The sequence below is a fragment of the Hemiscyllium ocellatum genome, unplaced genomic scaffold (assembly GCF_020745735.1).
Source record: "Hemiscyllium ocellatum isolate sHemOce1 unplaced genomic scaffold, sHemOce1.pat.X.cur. scaffold_2085_pat_ctg1, whole genome shotgun sequence".
NCBI classification, from domain to species: Eukaryota; Metazoa; Chordata; class Chondrichthyes; order Orectolobiformes; family Hemiscylliidae; genus Hemiscyllium; species Hemiscyllium ocellatum.
The window spans coordinates 53,491-75,046 of NW_026867967.1; the positions used below are offsets into that span (position 1 = coordinate 53,491).

The 21,556-nt window shown below is 53.5% G+C and overlaps 1 protein-coding gene across 1 annotated transcript in view; it reads left to right on the forward strand.

The window, feature by feature from the left end:
- LOC132811100 (ribosomal protein S6 kinase alpha-5-like) overlaps positions 1–21,556 on the forward strand; it is a gene marked incomplete at its 3' end in the record, with an annotated part of 45,015 nt that overhangs the window by 14,740 nt on the left and 8,719 nt on the right. The window contains exons 3-12 of the mRNA XM_060822759.1: positions 1,607–1,825; positions 2,601–2,716; positions 6,617–6,724; positions 10,511–10,594; positions 14,262–14,365; positions 14,855–15,005; positions 15,529–15,690; positions 17,002–17,133; positions 17,563–17,696; positions 20,140–20,233. Coding sequence (XP_060678742.1) covers positions 1,607–1,825; positions 2,601–2,716; positions 6,617–6,724; positions 10,511–10,594; positions 14,262–14,365; positions 14,855–15,005; positions 15,529–15,690; positions 17,002–17,133; positions 17,563–17,696; positions 20,140–20,233 — 1,304 coding nt within the window. The remainder of the gene's footprint in view (positions 1–1,606; positions 1,826–2,600; positions 2,717–6,616; positions 6,725–10,510; positions 10,595–14,261; positions 14,366–14,854; positions 15,006–15,528; positions 15,691–17,001; positions 17,134–17,562; positions 17,697–20,139; positions 20,234–21,556) is intronic.

Here is a 21,556-nt window from a genome sequence, read left to right on the forward strand (position 1 = left end):
TCATAAACCCCTCCAAATGCCTCTTAAATGTTGCAATTGTACCAGCCTCCACCACTTCCTCTGGCAGCTCATTCCACACACGTACCACCCTCTGGGTGAAACAGTCGCCCCTTAGCGCCCATTTATATCAGTTCTAGAAGCAGTGGGGGATGTGGGTACGGTGGCAATGTTTCATTTGGATGCAGACATGGATAGGAAAGGATTTGGAGAGATGTGGGCCAGGAGCAGGTTGTTTGGTTTGGGGTGATGATTAGATTAGATTCCCGACAGTGTGGAAACAGGCCCTTCGGCCCAACAAGTCCACACTGACCCTCTGAAGAGTAACCCACCCAGACCCATTCCCCTACATTTACCCCTTCACCTAACACTATGGGGCAATTTAGCACGGCCAATCCCACCCTAACCTGCACATCCCTGGACACTATGGGCAATTTAGCATGGCCAATCCACCCTAACCTGCACATCCCTGGACACTATGGGACAATTTAGCACGGCCAATCCACCCTAACCTGCACATCCCTGGACACTATGGGCAATTTAGCACGGCCAATCCACCCTAACCTGCACATCCCTGGGCACTATGGGCAATTTAGCACGGCCAATCCATCCTAACCTGCACATCCCTGGACACTATGGGCAATTTAGCACGGCCAATCCACCCTAACCTGCACATCCCTGGGCACTATGGGACAATTTAGCACGGCCAATCCAACCTAACCTGCACATCCCTGGGCACTATGGGACAATTTAGCACGGCCAATCCACCCTAACCTGCACATCCCTGGGCACTATGGGACAATTTAGCAAGGCCAATCCACCCTAACCTGCACATCCCTGGGCACTATGGGACAATTTAGCACGGCCAATCCATCCTAACCTGTACATCCCTGGGCACTATGGGACAATTTAGCACGGCCAATCCACCTTAACCTGCACATCCCTGGGCACTATGGGACAATTTAGCACGGCCAATCCACCCTAACCTGCACATCCCTGGGCACTATGGGACAATTTAGCACGGCCAATCCACCCTAACCTGCACATCCCTGGGCACTATGGGACAATTTAGCACGGCCAATCCACCCTAACCTGCACATCCCTGGGCACTATGGGACAGTTTAGCATGGCCAATCCACCCTAACCTGTACATCCCTGGGCACTATGGGACAATTTAGCACGGCCAATCCACCCTAACCTGCACATCCCTGGGCACTATGGGACAATTTAGCACGGCCAACCCACCCTAACCTGTACATCTTTGGACTGTGGGAGGAAACCCACACAGACACGGGGAGAATGTGCAAACTCCACACAGAGAGTCGCCCGAGGCTGGGATCGAACCTGGGTCCCTGGAGCTGTGAGGCAGCAGTGCCAGCCACCGTGCCGCCCAACGATTGGATCTGCACTGTTTGACTCGACGACATAGAAGCAGCATCAGGCTGTTCGGCCCATCGTGTCTGCTTTGCCATTTGATCACTCCTCCCCCTCACTGATCAATAGTTAGGTGGGATTGAGGTCCTGTTGGGTGGTGGGGTAGTGAGGGGCTGAAAGGCCATCTCTTCTTCCGCCTGACGGTATCTCTCTCTCTCTCTGTGCCCCCTGCCAGCCTACGGGAAGGTCTTCTTGGTGCGGAAGGTGAGTGGGCACGATGTGGGCAAGCTGTTTGCGATGAAGGTGCTGAAGAAAGCCTCCATCATCCAGAAAGCCAAGACCATGGAGCACACCAAAACCGAGAGGCAGGTCCTGGAGCAGATCCGACAGAGCCCCTTCCTGGTCACGCTGCACTACGCCTTCCAAACCGACACCAAGCTCCACCTCATCCTCGGTAAGGCCCCTCTGCAGCACCTCCCCACCCTCCTCCCTCCTTCCCCCCCCCCCCCCCCCCCCCATCGGGGAACCTCTGCTTCATGCACCTCCAGCCCACCCCCCAGTCCAACGCAATAGAGCACGGGGACGCGTCTTACACAAAGCCGATGGGTGAATGGGCCCCCTCCCTCATCCCAACCCCCGGGGGGTCTCGCAGGCTCATTGTAACAGGGACACGGCGGCTCTAGGCTGATCCTGGGTCACGTCCGGGCAGTTAATGAGGAAGGGATGGACATTCCTCAGCGTGGACACTGTCTAACTCTGTCTCTAACCCCGTGCTGTCCCTGTCCTGGGGAGTGTTTGATGGGTGACAGTGTAGAGGGAGCTTTACTCTGTATCTAACCCCGTGCTGTCCCTGTCCTGGGGAGTGTTTGATGGGGAACAGTGTAGAGGGAGTTTTACTCTGTACCTAACCCCGTGCTGTCCCTGTCCTGGGGAGTGTTTGATGGGGGACAGTGTAGAGGGAGCTTTACTCTGTATCTAACCCCGTGCTGTCCCTGTCCTGGGGAGTGTTTGATGGGGGGACAGTGTAGAGGGAGCTTTACTCTGTATCTAACCCCGTGCTGTCCCTGTCCTGGGGAGTGTTTGATGGGGGGACAGTGTAGAGGGAGCTTTACTCTGTATCTAACCCCGTGCTGTCCCTGTCCTGGGGAGTGTTTGATGGGGGGACAGTGTAGAGGGAGCTTTACTCAGTGAGTACAGTGGATTTAATGCTGATGGTTCCCTCTGCACAGACTATGTAAGTGGTGGAGAGCTGTTCACCCACTTGTACCAGCGAGACCACTTCAGCGAAGCAGACGTACGGATCTACATCGGTGAAATTGTTCTTGCCCTCGAGCATTTGCACAAGGTTAGTTTGAAACTGTAACCTTCTGGCTGTGAGGCAGCCCATCACCCCACCCTCTGTCTCTCCCCCCCCCCCCCCTCGGCCTCCACTGATGCTCAGATTAGTATTATTGTCATTTCCACAGCTCTTGAAACAGTCCATGTGCAAATCCAGCAAATACATGGACAATATGCAGCATCTCCAAGCAGAGACAATCTCCTCCCCACCCTTTGATATTCAACGGTGTCACCATCACCGAATCCCCCCCCACTATCAACACCCTGGGGGTAACTGTTGACCGGAATCTCATCTGGACTCACCCCAGAGTCTCCAAGAGCAGCTCAGAGGCTGGGAATCCCACAGCGAGTAACTCCCCTCCTGACTCGCCCCACTGTGCCACCGTCTACAAGGCAGGAGGGTGAGGGAACACTCCCCTCTTGCCCCTGGATGGGGGGCAGCTCCAACTACACTCGAGAAGCTCGACACCGTCCAGGGACCAAAGCAGCCCCCGCTCGATGGGAACCACATCCCCCCTCCCTCCCCCCCCCACCGATGCTCAGGGTGAACCAGCTACAACACACACTGCAGCAACTCACCAAAGACCCTCAGGCAGCACCTTCCAAACCCATGGCCACTTCCATCCAGACGGACGAGGGGCAGCAGATACAGGGGAACACCGCCCCCCCCCTGCAAGTTCCCCTCTCCCCCATCCCAAGTGGGAAATATATCGGGTGTTCCTTCAGTGCGGCTGGGTCAGAATCCTGGGATTCCCTCCCTCAGGGGCACTGTGGGTCTAACCCACAGCACACGGACTGCAGTGATTCAAGATGGCCGCTAACCCCCCAATCTCTCAAGGGGGGCAACTGGGAATGGGGGGAGGGAATAAATACTGGGCCCAGCAAAAATCACCCATGTTCCAAAACCGGTTCAGAAGTTTATACTCTTGCTACCTCAACCCTTGCTTAAAATCGGCTGCCATTTGGAATTAGAACTGTCTCGGGTTTTCAGAGCAATGGACAAATCAGTGTAGCCACAGCTTTCCATCTCACCGATGGCATCGATTGGGTGGGCGCACTCACTCCTTTTCCCAGGGTTGGGGAATCGAGGACTCGAGGGCAGCAGTTTAAGGTGAGAGGGGAAAGAATAAAAGGGAACCCGAGGGGGCAACTTTTATACCCAGAGGGTGGGGGGACGCATATGGAATGAGCTGAAAGAGTACGTGGTTGAGGTGGGTACATTAACTACATTTAAAAGGCATTTTCTGGTCTCCTTCCGATCGGAAATCTGTCGTGAAACTTGAAAGGGTTCAGAAAAGATTCACAAGGATGTTGTCAGGATCTGAGCTACAGGGAGAGGCTGAACAGGCTGTTTTCCCTGGAGCGTCGGAGGCTGAGGGGTGACCTTATAGAGGTTTATAAAATCATGAGGGGCATGGATAATGTAAATAGGCAAAGTCTTTTCCCTGGGGTGGGGGAGTCCAGAACTAGAGGGGCATAGGTTTAGAATGAGAGGGGAAAGATATAAAAGAGACCTAAGGGGCAACTTTTTCACCCAGAGGGTGGTACGTGTATGGAATGAGCTGCCAGTGGATGTGGTGGAGGCCGGTACAATTGCAACATTTAAGAGGCATTTGGATGGGTATATGAATAGGAAGGGTTTGGAGGGATATGGGCCGGGTGCTGGCAGGTGGGACTAGGTTGGGTTGGGATAACTGGGTCAGCATGGACGGGTTGGGCCAAAGGGTGTGTTTCCGTGCTGTCCATCTCTGAGACTCTGTATAAATACCTGGATAGGAAAGATTCAGAAGGGTATGGGCCAAGTGCAGGGAAATGGGGTTAGTGTAAACGGACGTTTTGGTCAGCATGGACCAGTTTGGGTGGAAGGGACTGTTTCCACGCTGTCGGACCCTATGACTCTGTATCAGATAATATTGTATCAGGCATTTGTTCCGTATTTCACTTGAAATTTGTGAGGTGCCCGTTGACACAGATGACTGCCTGTTTGCGCTGGATCATTAATTTATCATTTACATTTATCATCTCCTAGAGACTGTTCATCCCCCGTTTATCTCTTTGTGTGGGTTTTTGGTTTTTTTTTGCTTTTTTTGTATCAATGTCCTGTTTCAGCACATTTTCTGAAAGTGACCTGCTTTCTTACAATGCTGGCATTGCCTATTTCTCAAACCAGACATTGTTGATGTCTGTGAGGTTTCTCTGCTCCACAGCTTTGACAAGGACTTTCAGGGTCTGGCATTTGTCCTACCTATTGCCTCAAATTATTTGGTGTGCATTTTGTATCTCAAGAAATGAAGGGATCCCACCGATATACTGAGCTAAGCTTCATTTCCTCATCTTAAGGTTGTTCTGTCTTTCTCTCAGATCTCGATTTTACTCACATTTGAATGGCTTTCTCTAGAGTTGGGTCTTCTTTGGACTGTCAAAAATCTGACGAGGATTCCTCAGTGATGCTGACAACAATCTAATATGAATTCTGATTTTACATCACAGCGATACACCTGTCCATTGGCCTGTAGAGGCATTAATGAAATGGTCTATGTATTTACCACCTTTTTCTTCTTGAATCTTACCCTTTCAAGAATTTAATTAGTTCCAACATTGAAGTAATTGTTAAAGGCTGTTGACACATCTTCATATTATTTCCCTTTTGCTTCAATTTTCCCTTGGTGACCAAGTATAGAATCTACTAAACTTCCAAATAGATGTAGAAATGCATGTGTTTGTTCAGCTTAAGTCTTTATGTCCAGTGTAGAAGCTATTCTGTACTGGACATAAAGACTTAAGCTGAACAAACAAATGCACTTCTACCTCTGTTTGGAAGTTCAGTGAAGGGAACATTTCTTGGAATATAATATAGAAGATATTTTACACTCCTAGAAAGGTTCACAGACTCTGAAACAAAACCCTCCCAGCTATACTCAAAAACCATAGCTACTGATTGTGATTGGGTGGTTTACCTTCTGTAATAGTGGCAATCCTCCTGCGTTTTGCTGCTGTACTGACAGGTTTCTCTATGTCTCACAACGACAATGGAACTTGTAACTGGGAACACCACCATCTTCAAATTCCCCTCCGAGCCACTCACCATTCAGCGCAGAAATAAGCCCTCCTCTCCTTGGTCTCTGCACCCTTCAGGCTCTCTGCCTGTATTCCTGACGAAGGGCGTTTGCCCGAAACGTCGATTGTACTGCCCCCTCGGATGCTGCCTGACCTGCTGTGCTTTTCCAGCACCACTCTAATCCAGAGACTCTGGTCTCCAGCATCTGCAGTCATCGTTTCCACCTTGAAAATAGGTCGGTGTTCCCTTCAGGATTGCCAGGTCAAAGTCCTGGAACACTCTCCCTGAAGTTACTGTGGGCCAACCCACAGCAGGCGGACCGCAGCGGTTCAAGAAGGCAGCTCACCCCCAAGGGGCAACTAGGGACGGTGGGGATAAATACCGGGCCCAGACAGCGACACCCACCTCCCACAAAATAAATAAATGAATGGAGTTTAGACTGTGGTGGCGTGTTTCAGGTCATGGACCCTTGGCCCTGTCCCCCACAAGCCCCTACTTTAATAAAAAAAAGGGCAGAAATTGCTGGAGAAACTCTGCAGGGCATATGGCTCCTCTTCAGGAAGAGAAAACAGTGATTTCCAAGCTACAGCCAGAGGGCGATGTTGAGCAAGTGGAACAGAGGACACTTGCAGCAAAAGACCAAGTAGATGCTAATGGCGGTAAAGGAGTGATAGAGATGTCAAATAGGTGTTAATGGCAGGTATAAAAATGCGTACAACAAAGTCTAGTCATGCTGGGTGGCTTGTTCCTCTGGTGTATGGATTTTTTCTTGTTGATTTGGATTGATTTATGTCCCGAAATACATGAAAAGTCTTGTTTTTGATGTAACACAATGTTCTCCTCTTGCAGTTAGGGATCGTGTACAGAGATGTCAAGTTGGAGAACATTCTACTGGACAGTGAGGGACACGTGGTCCTTACCGACTTCGGGCTGAGCAAAGAGTTTCTCACAGACGAGGTGAGCTGGGCAGAAGGATCCTGGGAGTTCAGCAGGTCAGACAACTGATACTTGACCTCAGTGGTGTGGGTGAGGAGCCCAGGGATGGAGAGATGAGCATCTTGGGATATCTCTGATCCTCCGACAGGGCCCAACTCCCTCAGCACTGACCCACCGACAGTGCCCACTCCCTCAGCACTGACCCACCGACAGTGCCCACTCCCTCAGCACTGACCCACCGACAGTGCCCACTCCCTCAGCACTGACCCACCGACAGTGCCCACTCCCTCAGCACTGACCCACCGACAGTGCCCACTCCCTCAGCACTGACCCTCCGACGGTGCCCACTCCCTCAGCACTGACCCACCGACGGTGCCCACTCCCTCAGCACTGACCCACCAACAGTGTGGCACTCCCTCAGCACTGACACTCCGACAGTGCTCACTCCCTCAGCACTGACCCTCCGACAGTGCGGCACACCCTCAGCACTGACCCTCCGACAGTGCCCACTCCCTCAACACTGTCCCTCCGACAGTGCCCACTCCCTCAGCACTGTCCTTCCAACAGTGTCCACTCCCTCAGCACTGACCCACCATCAGTACAGTTCTCCCTCAGCACTGACCCTCCGACAGTGCGGCACTCCCTCAGCACTGTCCCTCCAACAGTGTCCACTCCCTCAGCACTGTCCCTCCAACAGTGCCCACTCCCTCAGCACTGACCCACGACAGGGCCCACTCCCTCAGCACTGACTGTCCAACAGTGCGGCACGCCCTCAGCGCTGACCCTCCGACAGTGCCCACTCCCTCAGCGCTGACCCTCCGACAGTGCTCACTCCCTCAGCACTGACCCTCCGACAGTGCGGCACTCCCTCAGCACTGACCCTCCGACAGTGCCCACTCCCTCAGCACTGACTGTCCGACAGTGCGGCACTCCCTCAGCACTGACCCTCCAACAGTGCAGCACTCCCTCAGCACTGACCCTCCGGCAGTGCCCATTCCCTCAGCACTGACCCTCCAACAGTGCCCACTCCCTTAGCACTGACCCTCCGACAGTCCGGCACTCCCTCAGCACTGACCCTCCGATAGTGCGGCACTCCCTCAGTCCTGACCCTCTGACAGTGCGGCACTCCCTCAGCACTGACCCTCCGACGGTGCCCACTCCCTCAGCGCTGTCCCTCCAACAGTGCCCACTCCCTCAGCACTGTCCCTCCAACAGTGCCCACTCCCTCAGCACTGACCCTCTGACAGTGCCCACTCCCTCGGCACTGACCGTCCGACTGTGTGGCACTCCCTCAGCGCTGACCCTCCAACAGTGCTCACTCCCTCAGCACTGACCCTCCGACAGTGCCCACTCCCTTAGCACTGACCCTCCGACAGTCCGGCACTCCCTCAGCACTGACCCTCCGATAGTGCGGCACTCCCTCAGTCCTGACCCTCTGACAGTGCGGCACTCCCTCAGCACTGACCCTCCGATGGTGCCCACTCCCTCAGCGCTGTCCCTCCAATAGTGCCCACTCCCTCAGCACTGTCCCTCCAACAGTGCGGCACTCCCTCAGCACTGACCCTCTGACAGTGCCCACTCCCTTGGCACTGACCGTCCGACTGTGTGGCACTCCCTCAGCGCTGACCCTCCAACAGTGCTCACTCTCTCAGCACTGACCCTCCGACAGTGGCCACTCCCTCAGCACTGACCCACCGTCAGTACAGTTCTCCCTCAGCACTGACCCTCCGACAGTGCGGTATTCCCTCAGCACTGACCCTCCGACAGTGCGGCACTCCCTCAGCACTGACCCCCTGACCGTGTGGACACCCTGGGAGTGTCAGACCGTGGTGTGAGCTGTGAGGTGAGGAGGAGGTGGTGGAGTGACTGCGAGGCAGACTGAGGTTGGGGATTGACCTGCTGTCACCATTGCTGCAGACAAAGGGGGAAGCCGTCTGCACTGGGTCAGTCCTTCTGTGGTCAAACATTGGTATTGGAGTCAGGAGGGTAATGGTCCACCAGGTTCAGGATAGTGGGAATACTTTGACAGAGTGAGCTGGGGATATGGGCAGTGTGCTTCAAATGTTCACAGCAATTTGGGGATTAAATTTGTGTGTGAGTGTGAGTGTGAGTGTGTGTTTTGTATATGCAAGTGCGTCCGTGCATTGGTCTGTGTGTGAATGTTTGTATGCCTTTGTGTGTGCCTGTGTGTGTATGCATGCCTGTATGTGTGTGCCTGTGTGTATGCATGCCTGTATGTGTGTGCCTGTGTGTGTGTGTATGCCTGTATGTGTGTGCCTGTGTGTGTATGCCAACAGGTGATTTTTGTGTGTGTTTATATGTATCTGTCTGTACATTGTGTGAGTGTGATTGAGTATATGTGTGTCAGTGAGTGTGCATGTGAATATGTGTGAGTGTGTGACTCTGTGTGTATGAGTCAGAGTGTGTGTATGTGTATCTGTGTGTGTGTGTCTGTGTGTGCATCTACATGTGTATATCTGTCTGTGTCAGTATGTATCTATGTGTGTGTGTGTGTGTCAGTATGTGTGCGTGTTTGTGTATGTGTATTTTTCTGTGCGTGTGCATCTCTGTGTGTATCTGTCTGTGTGTGTATCTGTCTGTGTGTGTACATGTCTATGTGTGTGCGTGTCTGTGTGAGTGTGTATATCTGTGTGTGTATGTCTGTCTGTGTGTGTGTCTGTCTGTGTGTGTATATCTGTGTGTGTATGTCTCTGTATGTGTCTGTGAGTGTATATTTGTGTGTGTATGTCTGTCTGTGTGTGTATCTGTCTGTCTGTGTGTGTGTCTGTGTGTGTGAGTGTATATCTGTGTGTGTATGTCTGTCTGTGTGTATCTGTCTGTGTCTGCATGTGTAGCCTCTATGTGTGTGTAGCTGTCTGTATCTGTGTGTGTGTATCTGTCTGTGTGTGAGAGTGTGTATGTGCGCATGTCTGTGTGCAAGAGTGTGTGCATCTGTCTGTGTCTGTGTGTGTATCTGTATCTGTGTCTGTGTGTGTGTATGTGTGTATATCTGTGTCTGTGTGTGTGTGTATGTCTGTCTGTGTGTGAGGGTCTGTGTGTGTGTATCTATTTGTGTGTGTACATGTCGATGTGTGTGCGTGTCTGTGTGAGTGTGTATGTCTGTGTGTGTGTCTGTGAGTGTATATTTGTGTGTGTATGTCTGTCTGTGTGTGTATCTGTCTGTGTGTGTGAGTGTATATCTGTGTGTGTATGTCTGTCTGTGTGTATCTGTCTGTGTCTGCATGTGTAGCCTCTATGTGTGTGTAGCTGTCTGTGTCTGTCTGTGTGTGAGGGTCTGTGTGTGTGTATCTATTTGTGTGTGTGTCTGTCTGTGTGTGAGGGTCTGTGTGTGTGTATCTATTTGTGTGTGTGTCTGTCTGTGTCAATGTGTGAGAGAGATTGTGTGTATCTGTCTTTATGTGTGTATCTGTGTCTGTGTTTGAGAGAGGGTGTGTGTGTGCGGTGTGTGTGTGAGACAGAGTGTGTGTGTGTGAGTGAGTGTGAGAGTGCGTGTGAGAGAGTGTATGTGTGCGGTGTGTGAGTGTATGTGTGCGGTGTGTGTGTGTGTGTGTGAGAGAGGGTGTGTGTGTGTGAGTGTGCGGTGTCTGTGTGTGTGCGCGGTGTGTGTGAGAGAGGGTGTGTGTGTGAGGGTGTATGTGTGTGGTGTCTGTGTGTGTGTGTGTGTGCGTGCGTGTGTGTGTGTCTGTGTGTGTGTGTGTGTGTGTATTTGTTAAAGGGGGAGTTGGTTGGTTTCGGGGCCTCGGAGATCCCTCCCGGGCTGTGACTGAGAGTCCGTCTGTCTGACAGAAGGAGCGGACCTACTCGTTCTGTGGCACCATCGAGTACATGGCCCCAGAGATCATCCAGGGCAGTAAATCCGGACACGGGATGGTGAGTCAGAATTCCCTTCCCCCTCTCTGTCTCTGTCTGTGTGTGTGTCTGTGTCTGTGTCTGTGTCTGTGTCTGTGTGTGACTGTGTGTCTGTATCTGTGTCCCTGTGTCTATGTCTCTGTGACTGTGTATGTGTGTGTGTGTGTGTGTGTGTGTGTTTGTGTCTCTGTCTCTGTCTGTGTCTCTGTGTCTCTCTGACTGTGCCTGTCTGTGTGTCTGTGACTGTGTCTGTCTGTCTGTGTGTCTGTCTGTGTATCTGTGTCTCTGTGACTGTGTCTGTGTCTCTGTCTGTCTGTGTGTTTGTGTGTGTCTGTATGTGTGTGTGTGTGTGTGTCTGTGTCTCTGTCTGTGTGTTTGTGTCTCTGTGTGTGTCTCTGTCTGTGTGTTTGTGTCTCTGTCTGTCTGTGTGTATGTGTGTGTGTGTCTGTGTCAATGGTTTTGTCCCATTCCCTCTCTGTGATGGAGAATCCCACAGGCTGCCCCTCCCCCACTCTCTGAGCGATGACATTTCTCCCCATCTCAGTCTAAAATGGCCCCACCCTGTCATCCTTAGACAGTGACCCCCCTTCCCCACCCCGTGTTGACCCTGTCTCGCCCTGTTAGAATTCCCCATCTCATTCTTCCAAACCCCAGGGAATATAATCCTCACTGATTCGGGATCTCTTCATATGTCAGAAGACGGAAAGATTTAAAAGGGACCTAAGGGGCAACGTTTTCACCCAGAGGGTGGTACGTGTATGGAATGAGCTGCCAGAGGATGTGGTGGAGGCTGGGACAATGACAGAGGCATCTGGATGGGGACATGAATAGGAAGGGTTTGGAGGGTGCCGGCAAATGGTGTGTTTGATACTGTACAACTCAATACTCCATACGGAGACCCCCAAACTGCAGACAGTACCCCAGGGGGCGGTCTCACCCTGTCCAATGGCAGCAAGACATCCCTGCTCCTGTACTCTGTCTCTCTTGCTGTGAAGGCCAATATACAGTTGACCTTCTTCCCCGCCTGCTGCCCCCCTGTAAGGCTTCCCTTCAGCGACTGGTGTACAGGGACACCAAGGCTTCACTGCACCTCCCTCCCCCCATTCCCAATCACCAATTCCGGTAATAATCCGCCTTCCTGCGTTTTCCCCCCCAAAGTGAATACCCTCACACTGATCCCCATTATCCTATATCTGCCGTGCACTTATCCACTCTCTGGGTCCCACTGAAACTGTTCTGTGCCCTCAGCCTCCCACCCCAGCTTTGTGTCGTCTGCAAACGTAGCGATATCGCGTTTCGTTCCCTCGTCGCAGTCATTAATATATTATTGTATCTAGCTGGGGACTGATCCCTGTGGGCCCCCACTAGTCACTGGCTGGCTCTCTATTCCTGCTCTTTGTGTGTGTGTGTGTGTCTCCATCCAGCTCAGTACACTACCCTGAGCCCCATGCACTGTTGGTATAAAACTAGAGCATCTACTGTCCCACCTGCCACTTCCTTTAACGGGTCACAATACAGACCATCTGATCCTGGGGACCTGTCAGCCTTTGAAACCAACAGTTTCCCAGCATGGAAACAGTCCTTTCCGTCCATAACCTCAAACTAAACTCGTCCCACCTGCCTGCTCCTGGTCCATATCCTTCCAACCCCTTTCCCGTTCATGTCCTTATCCAAATGTCTTTTAAACTTTATAATTGTCCGCACATCCATCACTTCCTCTGGATGTTCAGTCCACACACTCTCTGTCAAAAGAATTTGCCCCCAGGCCTATTTTTAAATCTCTCTCCTCCCACCTTCAAAACGTGCCCCCTAGTCTTGAACACCGCCCACCCTAGGGAACAGACACCTGCCACTTACCCGTTCCATACCCATCATGATGACCTCCTTCACAAAGACGTTCTGAATTTGTTCTGTCTCATTGCACGTTACCAGCTCTAGACCAGCCCTCGCCCTTGTGGGCTCTGCAACGTATTGTTCTGGGAAAGTGTCCCAAATATATTTGATGGACTCGTTTTCCAGGCTACCTCGGCCAATCTGATTGTATCCCATCGAGGTGCGGATTAAAGTGCCCCAGGTTGATGGGGTTGTGAAGAAGGTGTGATAGCTTTTATCGGGAGAGGGATTGAGTTCCGGAGCCACTAGGTCATGCTGCAGCTGCACAATACCCTGGTGTGGCCGCTCTTGGGAGTATTGTGTACAGTTCTGGTCACCGTGTTATAGGACGGTTGTGGAAGCCTTGGAAAGGGTGCGGAGGAGATTTACCGGGATGTTGCCTGGTCTGGAGGGAAGGTCTTATGAGGAAAGGCTGAGGGACTTGAGGCTGTTTTTGTTAGAGAGAAGGAGGTTGAGAGGTGACTTAATTGATAAGATAATCAGAGGGTTAGATCGGGTGGACAGTGAGAGCCTTTTTCTTCAGATGGTGATGGCTAGCATGTGCTTTAAATTGAGGGCTGATAGATAGAGGTAGTTTCTTTACTCAGAGAGTAGTAGGGGCGTGGAACGCACTGCCTACAACAGTTGTAGACTCGCCAACTTTAAGGGCATTTAAATGGGCATTGGATAGGCATTTGGATGAGAAGGAAATAGTTTAGGTTAGATGGGCTTCAGATTGGTTTAACAGGATGGCACAACATCAAGGGCCGAAGGGCCTGGACTGGGCTGTAATGTTCTATAAAGATCACAATATCTTTTTTTACACACCTCGTTTATCCCATCCTGTATTCTCTGTCCTACAGTATAACTACCAATAACAGAGCCCTCTTCACCTCCCTCAGCGATGGCGAATTCTTCCTCTGTCTCTCTCTCTCTCTCTGCCTCTCTCCCTCGATCTGCCCATCTATTTCTCTCACTCTGTCTCTATTTCCTTGTTCCCCATCTCTCCTTCTGTCTCCAAACTCTCTCTCTCCCTCTGTTTGTCCCTTCTCTGTCTCTATCTCTCTCTACCTCCCTCTTTACAACTCTCTCTCTCTTTCTCGATCGGTCTGGCTGTACCTTCCACCCTTTCTCTTGTCCTTTCTCTTTCTTCTCTCTGTTCCTATCTCTATTTCACTTTCTCTCCATCCCTCCTCTGTCTGTATCTCACTTTTTCTCCAGCCCTCTCTCTCTATCCCACTTTCCCTGTCTCTCTCTCTCTCTCTCTCTCCCTCCATCATCTTCTCTCTATCTCTCTCTATCATCCTCGCTCTCTCTCTCTCTTTCTCTCTCCATTGTCCTCTCTCTCCCTCCATCATCCTTGCTCTCTCTCCCTCTCTCCCTGCCTCTGTCGTCCCCTCCCTACCATCTCCTCTCTCTCTCTCCCTCCATCGTCCTCTCTCTCTCTCTCTCCCCCTCTCCCTCCATCGTCCTGTCCCTACCATCTCCTCTCTCTCTCCCTCTCTCGCTCCATCGTCCTGTCCCTACCATCTCCTCTCTCTCTCCCTCTCTCGCTCCATCGTCCTATCCCTACCATCTCCTCTCTCTCTCTCCCCCACTCCCTCCATCGTCCTGTCCCTACCATCTCCTCTCTCTCTCTCTCCCCCTCTCCCTCCATCGTCCTGTCCCTACCATCTCCTCTCTCTCTCTCCCCCTCTCCCCCTCTCCCTCCATCGTCCTGTCCCTACCAATCTCCCCCTGCCCCTGTCTGTTCCCCCGTCTCTGAGCTAGCCCCCTACCTCTCGATGTGACAGCCATGTTTCTCTTTCTCCCACAGTCAGTTGATTGGTGGAGCCTGGGGATCCTAATGTTTGAGTTGCTGACTGGGGCGTCTCCGTTCACCCTGGAGGGCGAGAAGAACTCCCAGGGGGAGGTGTCCAGGTGGGACTGCGCATCGATCCAGCTCGGGGGACAGGGATTCAGGGCAAGGCCAGGCCTAATTACACCCCCCCCCCCCACCCCCTGATTCGGTCTGTGTGGGGGGAGACACTGTCGGGTAGCCCCCAGCTGATGGATCTCCAGGGAACTGACACTGAGCTGTTCTCAGTGTAGAGGGAGCTTTACTCTGTATCTAACCCTGTGCTGTCCCTGTCCCTGGGAGTGTTTGATGGGGGATAGTGTAGAGGGAGCTTTCCTCTGTATCTAACCCCGTGCTGTCCCTGTCCCTGGGAGTGTTTGATGGGGGGACAGTGTAGAGGGAGCTTTACTCTGTATCTAACCCTGTGCTGTCTCTGTCCTGGGAGTGTTTGATGGGGGGACAGTGTAGAGGGAGCTTTACCCTGTATCTAACCCCGTGCTGTCCCTGTCCTGGGGAGTGTTTGATGCCGGGGGGGCTGTGTGAAGGCTCTGACCTGTCTGTGTGTGTCACAGGCGTATCTTACAGGCTGATCCCCCCATCCCCTCGGAGATCAGTCCTGCTGGTCGGGATCTCATTCAGAAACTCCTCGTCAAAGACCCGAAGAAGAGGCTGGGTTCGGGAGCCAAGGGGGTGTCCGAGATTAAACGTCACCCCTTCTTCCGGGTAAGTCTCTGCGCCCCTTCACTGCCACCCCACACCCCGTTGGCCAATCATCTCGGCCCTCCCTGACTCACCCACCCCATTCCCCTACTCCCCCCCACCCAGCCCACCGTGGAGGGGCAGGCTGGGGGAGAAACGACAGCTCTCCAACCCCAGGCCGGAGCCGCACAACTGACAGGCCCAGCCCAATTGCATTTCTCTAGCGCCCTCTCCTTGGGGTGTCATGGAGCTATGTGGGGTTGGGGCTAGGGGGAGATGTGGACCGGAAGGGGCGACGCACCTCTCTTTTCCAGGCCTCGTAACACAGGTCCGTGTGCGCATAGCAAGATCCCACAATCTTCCACATTCCCCCTTTCCCTCCCCAGATTGGTCTGGCCGTGGGATCTTTCTACTCCCCCCCCAACTCACTGGGGTCTCGGGGTGGGGGGGTGGTGTACTCTGGAGGGGAGACTGGGGAGCTGTTCAGCTGAGGGTCTAACCCCGCACTGCCCCTCCCCCAACAACCCCCACCCCCGTTCTGCTTCAGGGTATCAACTGGGAGGATCTGGTAACCAAGCGGATCCCAGCGCCCTTCAAGCCAGTGATCCGGAGCGAGATGGACGTCGGGAATTTTGCCGAGGAGTTCACCGAGATGGACCCCACCTACTCCCCAGCCAGCCTCCCCCACAGCGGGGACAGGGTCTTCAAGGTCAGTCTGTCTGTCTCCCTCTGTCTGGGGGCCAATCCACCCTGACCTGCACATCCCTGGGCACTCAGGTGGATGGGCCGTGCTAAATTGTCCCATAGTGCCCAGGGATGTGCAGGTTAGGGTGGATTGGCCATGCTAAATTGTCCCATAGTGCCCAGGGATGTGCAGGTTAGGGTGGATTGGCTGTGCTAAATTGTCCCATAGTGCCCAGGGATGTGCAGGTTAGGGTGGATGGGCCGTGCTAAATTGTCCCATAGTGCCCAGGGATGTGCAGGTTAGGGTGGATTGGCCGTGCTAAATTGTCCCATAGTGCCCAGGGATGTGCAGGTTAGGGTGGATTGGCCGTGCTAAATTGTCCCATAGTGCCCAGGGATGTGCAGGTTAGGGTGAATTGGCCGTGCTAAATTGTCCCACAGTGCCCAGGGATGTGCAGGTTAGGGTGGATTGGCCGTGCTAAATTGTCCCATAGTGCCCAGGGATGTGCAGGTTAGGGTGAATTGGCCGTGCTAAATTGTCCCATAGTGCCCAGGGATGTGCAGGTTAGGGTGGATTGGCCGTGCTAAATTGTCCCATAGTGTCCAGGGATGTGCAGGTTAGGGTGAATTGGCCGTGCTAAATTGTCCCATAGTGTCCAGGGATGTGCAGGTTAGGGTGGATTGGCCGTGCTAAATTGTCCCATAGTGTCCAGGGATGTGCAGGTTAGGGTGGATTGGCCGTGCTAAATTGTCCCATAGTGCCCAGGGATGTGCAGGTTAGGGTGGATTGGCCGTGCTAAATTGTCCCATAGTGCCCAGGGATGTGCAGGTTAGGGTGGATTGGCCGTGCTAAATTGTCCCATAGTGCCCAGGGATGTACAGGTTAGGGTGGATTGGCCATGAGATAGGGAGGGTTACAGGGGATAAGATGGGTGTGTAGGTCTGGGCAGGATGCTCTTCAGAGGGCCGGTGTGGACCCAATGGGCCGAATGGCCTGCTTATACAGTGGAGGGATTCTATCCTGTGATCTTGGATGTTGACGTTTTGTGATTTTAATTGAAGCAAGACCTCCCTACTTTCAGATTTTGTCCCCCCCACTTCCAATAAGGGGCCAGATGTCTCGCTGGAATCCCAACTGCTCTCTGAATCTATATAGCGACTGCTTGTAGATGCATGTACTCAGCCACCTAGATCCCTCTGCACTGCAGGGTGCTCCTTCTCTACATTAAATGGGCAGGGGTGGCCCTAGGCTTGAGTGTCGTTGTCTGGAGGTGGGGAGTGGGGGTTAGGCGGTGTGTGCTCACTCTCTCTCTCTCTCTCTCTCTCTCCCCCACAGGGCTACTCCTTCATTGCTCCATCCGTGCTCTTTGCGCACAACGCTGTTACCTCTGGGGACCTGGATCTTGAGCTGAGTGAGGTGGGAGGCTGCCCAGACAGTATGGCAGTCGCGCGGAGTGCCATGATGAAGGTACGGTGTAGCCCCCTTGTCTCGCCCACCCACAATTGCGTACAACCCCCGACAACGGCCCAAATAACACTGGCGGGCGACTGGGCACTGATGTGAGGGGGAGGTGTTGCTGGTCGTATTGGATGGGTGTGTGACTGGAAACAGTCCACCAATTGACTGGAGGAAAAGTGCCCTCAGGGAGGTAGGCCGGGAATCCAAGATGGCCGCCACCACTGGAGCGAGCTTTCACCTCAACCTTTGACCCCACTCTGTGGCTGGACGATGGGCTCCTTTCCCACCACCTTGGAAGCGGAGCGAGGGCCAGGGGAGGCCCACAAGCCCGAGGTCAGGGCCCACACCGAGAGGGGGAAAGGGTGAGCGGTAGGCGGAAAGGAGTGCCACCTGCCCTGCTGCTCAGGGAATGACCTCTCTCTGTCGTTTGGCCAACAGGACTCAGCGTTCTTCCAGCATTATGAGCTGGACATGAAGGAGCCTCCCCTGGGAACGGGCAGCTTCTCCATCTGCAGGAAATGCCAAAACAAAGTCAACGGCCAGGAATACGCAGTGAAAATCCTGAGCAACAGGTCAGGGGCACCCGAACACAGTCCCTATTACTAACCCCCTCCACCCCTCTGTATCCCTGTAACCCCCCCTCCACCCCTCTGTATCTCTGTAACCCCCTCCACCCCTCTGTATCTCTGTAACCCCCCACCCCTCTGTATCCCTGTAACCCCCCCTCCACCCCTCTGTATCTCTGTAACCCCCTCCAACCCTCTGTATCTCTGTAACCCCCCCACCCCTCTGTATCCCTGTAACCCCCCCTCCACCCCTCTGTATCTCTGTAACCCCCTCTCCACCCCTCTGTATCTCTGTAACCCCCCCTCCCCTCTGTATCACTGTAACCCCCCCTCCACCCCTCTGTATCTCTGTAACCCCCCCTCCACCCCTCTGTAACCCCCCCTCCACCCCTCTGTATCTCTGTAACCCCCCCTCCATCCCTCTGTAACCCCCTCCACCCCTCTGTATCTCTGTAACCCCCCCTCCACCCCTCTGTAACTCCCTCCACCCCTCTGTATCTCTGTAACCCCCCCTCCACCCCTCTGTAGCTCTGTAACCCCCCCTCCACCCCTCTGTAACCCCCTCCACCCCTCTGTATCTCTGTAACCCCCCTCCACCCCTCTGTATCTCTGTAACCCCCCCTCCACCCCTCTGTAACCCCCTCCACCCCTCTGTATCTCTGTAACCCCCTCCACCCCTCTGTATCTCTGTAACCCCCCCTCCCCTCTGTATCTCTGTAACCCCCTCCACCCCTCTGTATCTCTGTAACCCCCCCTCCCCTCTGTATCTCTGTAACCCCCCCTCCACCCCTCTGTATCTCTGTAACCCCCTCCACCCCTCTGTATCTCTGTAACCCCCCCTCCCCTCTGTATCTCTGTAACCCCCCTCCACCCCTCTGTATCTCTGTAACCCCCCCTCCCCTCTGTATCTCTGTAACCCCCTCCACCCCTCTGTATCTCTGTAACCCCCCCTCCCCTCTGTATCTCTGTAACCCCCCTCCACCCCTCTGTATCCCTGTAACCCCCTCCACCCCTCTGTATCTCTGTAACCCCCTCCACCCCTCTGTATCTCTGTAACCCCCCCTCCCCTCTGTATCTCTGTAACCCCCTCCTCCCCTCTGTATCTCTGTAACCCCCTCCACCCCTCTGTATCTCTGTAACCCCCCCTCCCCTCTGTATCTCTGTAACCCCCCCTCCATCCCTCTGTATCTCTGTAACCCCCCTCCCCTCTGTATCTCTGTAACCCCCCCTCCCCTCTGTATCTCTGTAACCCCCCCTCCACCCCTCTGTATCTCTGTAACCCCCCTCCCCTCTGTATCTCTGTAACCCCCTCCACCCCTCTGTATCTCTGTAACCCCCCCTCCACCCCTCTGTATCTCTGTAACCCCCCCTCCATCCCTCTGTAACCCCCTCCACCCCTCTGTATCTCTGTAACCCCCCCTCCATCCCTCTGTATCTCTGTAACCCCCCCTCCACCCCTCTGTATCTCTGTAACCCCCCTCCACCCCTCTGTATCTCTGTAACCCCCTCCACCCCTCTGTATCTCTGTAACCCCCCTCCACCCCTCTGTATCTCTGTAACCCCCCTCCACCCCTCTGTATCTCTGTAACCCCCCCTCCACCCCTCTGTATCTCTGTAACCCCCCCTCCCCTCTGTATCTCTGTAACCCCCCCTCCCCTCTGTATCTCTGTAACCCCCTCTCCACCCCTCTGTATCTCTGTAACCCCCTCCACCCCTCTGTATCTCTGTAACCCCCCTCCAACCCTCTGTATCTCTATCACCCCCTCCAGCCCCTACACTCCCTCCCTATCTCTGTCACCCCCTCCAGCCCCTACCCCATCCCTCCCTATCTCTGTGAACCCCTCCAGTCCCTACACCCCCTCCCTATCTCTGTAACCCCCTCCTCCCTACACCCCCTCCAGCCCCTACACCCCCTCCCTATCTCTGTCACCCCTCCAGCCCCTACACCCCCTCCCTATCTCTGTCACCCCTCCAGCCCCTACACCCCCTCCCTATCTCTGTAACCCCCTCCGGCCCCTACATCCCCTCCCTATCTCTGTCATGTGACCATTCTACACTGAGTCAGATCTCCTCAGCATCGTATTGGAGTTGAAACGTGAACTCGCTTTCTCTCCACAGGTTCTGCCAGACCTACCACATTTCTCCAGTGATCTCTCTCTTTCTCTCTCTCTCTCTCTGTCTCTCTGTCTCTCTCTCTCTCTCTCTCTCTCTCTCTGTCTCTCTGTCTCTCTCTTTCTCTCTCTCTCTCTCTCTCTGTCTCTGTCTCTCTCTCTCTCTCTCTCTCTCTGTCTCTCTCTCTCTCTCTCTCTCTCGTTGTTGATGTGTTTCGGGGATCAGAGGGACGTTGTTGGGGGCTGGGAGGGAGGTTGATTCCGACACCCGTGTGCTCTCCGACGCATTCCCCCAGGCTCCATCAGGATCTGATCCGGTTTTCCTGTCTGATTCCCAGGATGGAGAGTCACATCCAGCGGGAAGTGGGCGCGCTAAGGCTGTGCGAGGGTCACCCGAACATTGTCAAACTTCACGAGGTCTTCCAGGACCAGGTGAGTGGGCGTGAGGGGCGAGACCCCTCCCCGAACCCTGCCTCCAGCCCGTTCCCCCACCCCTCGACCCTTCGCCATCCCGTACCCATCTCCCGCTCCTCTGCATCCACATTGCTCACACGTGCCAACCCACCAGCTCCCCTCCTCCCCCACAAACACTCCCAGCGACAGCCTCAATACGCTGTGGAACTGAGGGGGTTCAGAAATGGATGTTTCCAGGGTTACAGCTACAGGGAGGGGCCGAACAGGCTGGGGCTGTTTCCCCTGTACTCATTGGAATTTAGATAATCCTTTATTGGTCAGAGTATTGAGTACAGGAGTTGGGAGGTCATGTTGCGGCTGTACAGGACATTGGTTAAGCCACTGTTGGAATATTGTGTGCAATTCTGGTCTCCTTCCTATCGGAAAGATGTTGTGAAACTTGAAAGGGTTCAGAAAAGATTTACAAGGATGTTGCCAGGGTTGGAGGGTTTGAGCTACAGGGAGAGGCTGAACAGGCTGGGGCTGTTTTCCCTGGAGCGTCGGAGGCTGAGGGGTGACCTCATAGAGGTTTATAGAATTATGAGGGACATGGATAGGGTAAATAGACAAAGTCTTTTCCCTGGGGTTGGGGAGTCCAGAACTAGAGGGGCATAGGTTTAGGGTGAGAGGGGAAAGATATAAAAGAGACCTAAGGGGCAACTTTTTCACACAGAGGGTGGTACGTGTGTGGAATGAGCTGCCAGAGGATGTGGTGGAGGCTGGTACAATGACAACATTTAAGAGGCATCTGGATGGGTATATGAATAGGAAGGGTTTGGAGGGATATGGGCCGGGTGCTGGCAGGTGGGACTAGATTGGGTTGGGATATCTGGTCAGCATGGACGGGTTGGGCCGAAGGGTCTGTTTCCGTGCTGTACACCTCTATGACTCTGTGACTCATTCCCACAATGTAATGCACACCTGAAATAACACATGTGGAAAACATACATAAAACACATGATATAACACACACATAAGGAGGCAATGGTGAAATAACACGCGATTCACACACATGTCAAATTACACGCAAAACACACGAGAAACACAGAAGAAACTATGTCAAAACGACACAGGTGAAATAACACACAGGCATGTATATAAACATGCTAACACACATTCCACCACCCCACCCTCACCTCTCCCCATCTCATTCGGGGACAGGTGATGGCCTAGTGATATTATCACTGGCCTGTTAATCCAGAGACCCAGGGAATGATCTGGGAACCCAGGTTCAAACCCTGCCACGGCAGATTTGAATTCAATAATATCTGGAATTATGGAACAATGACCATGTATCAATTG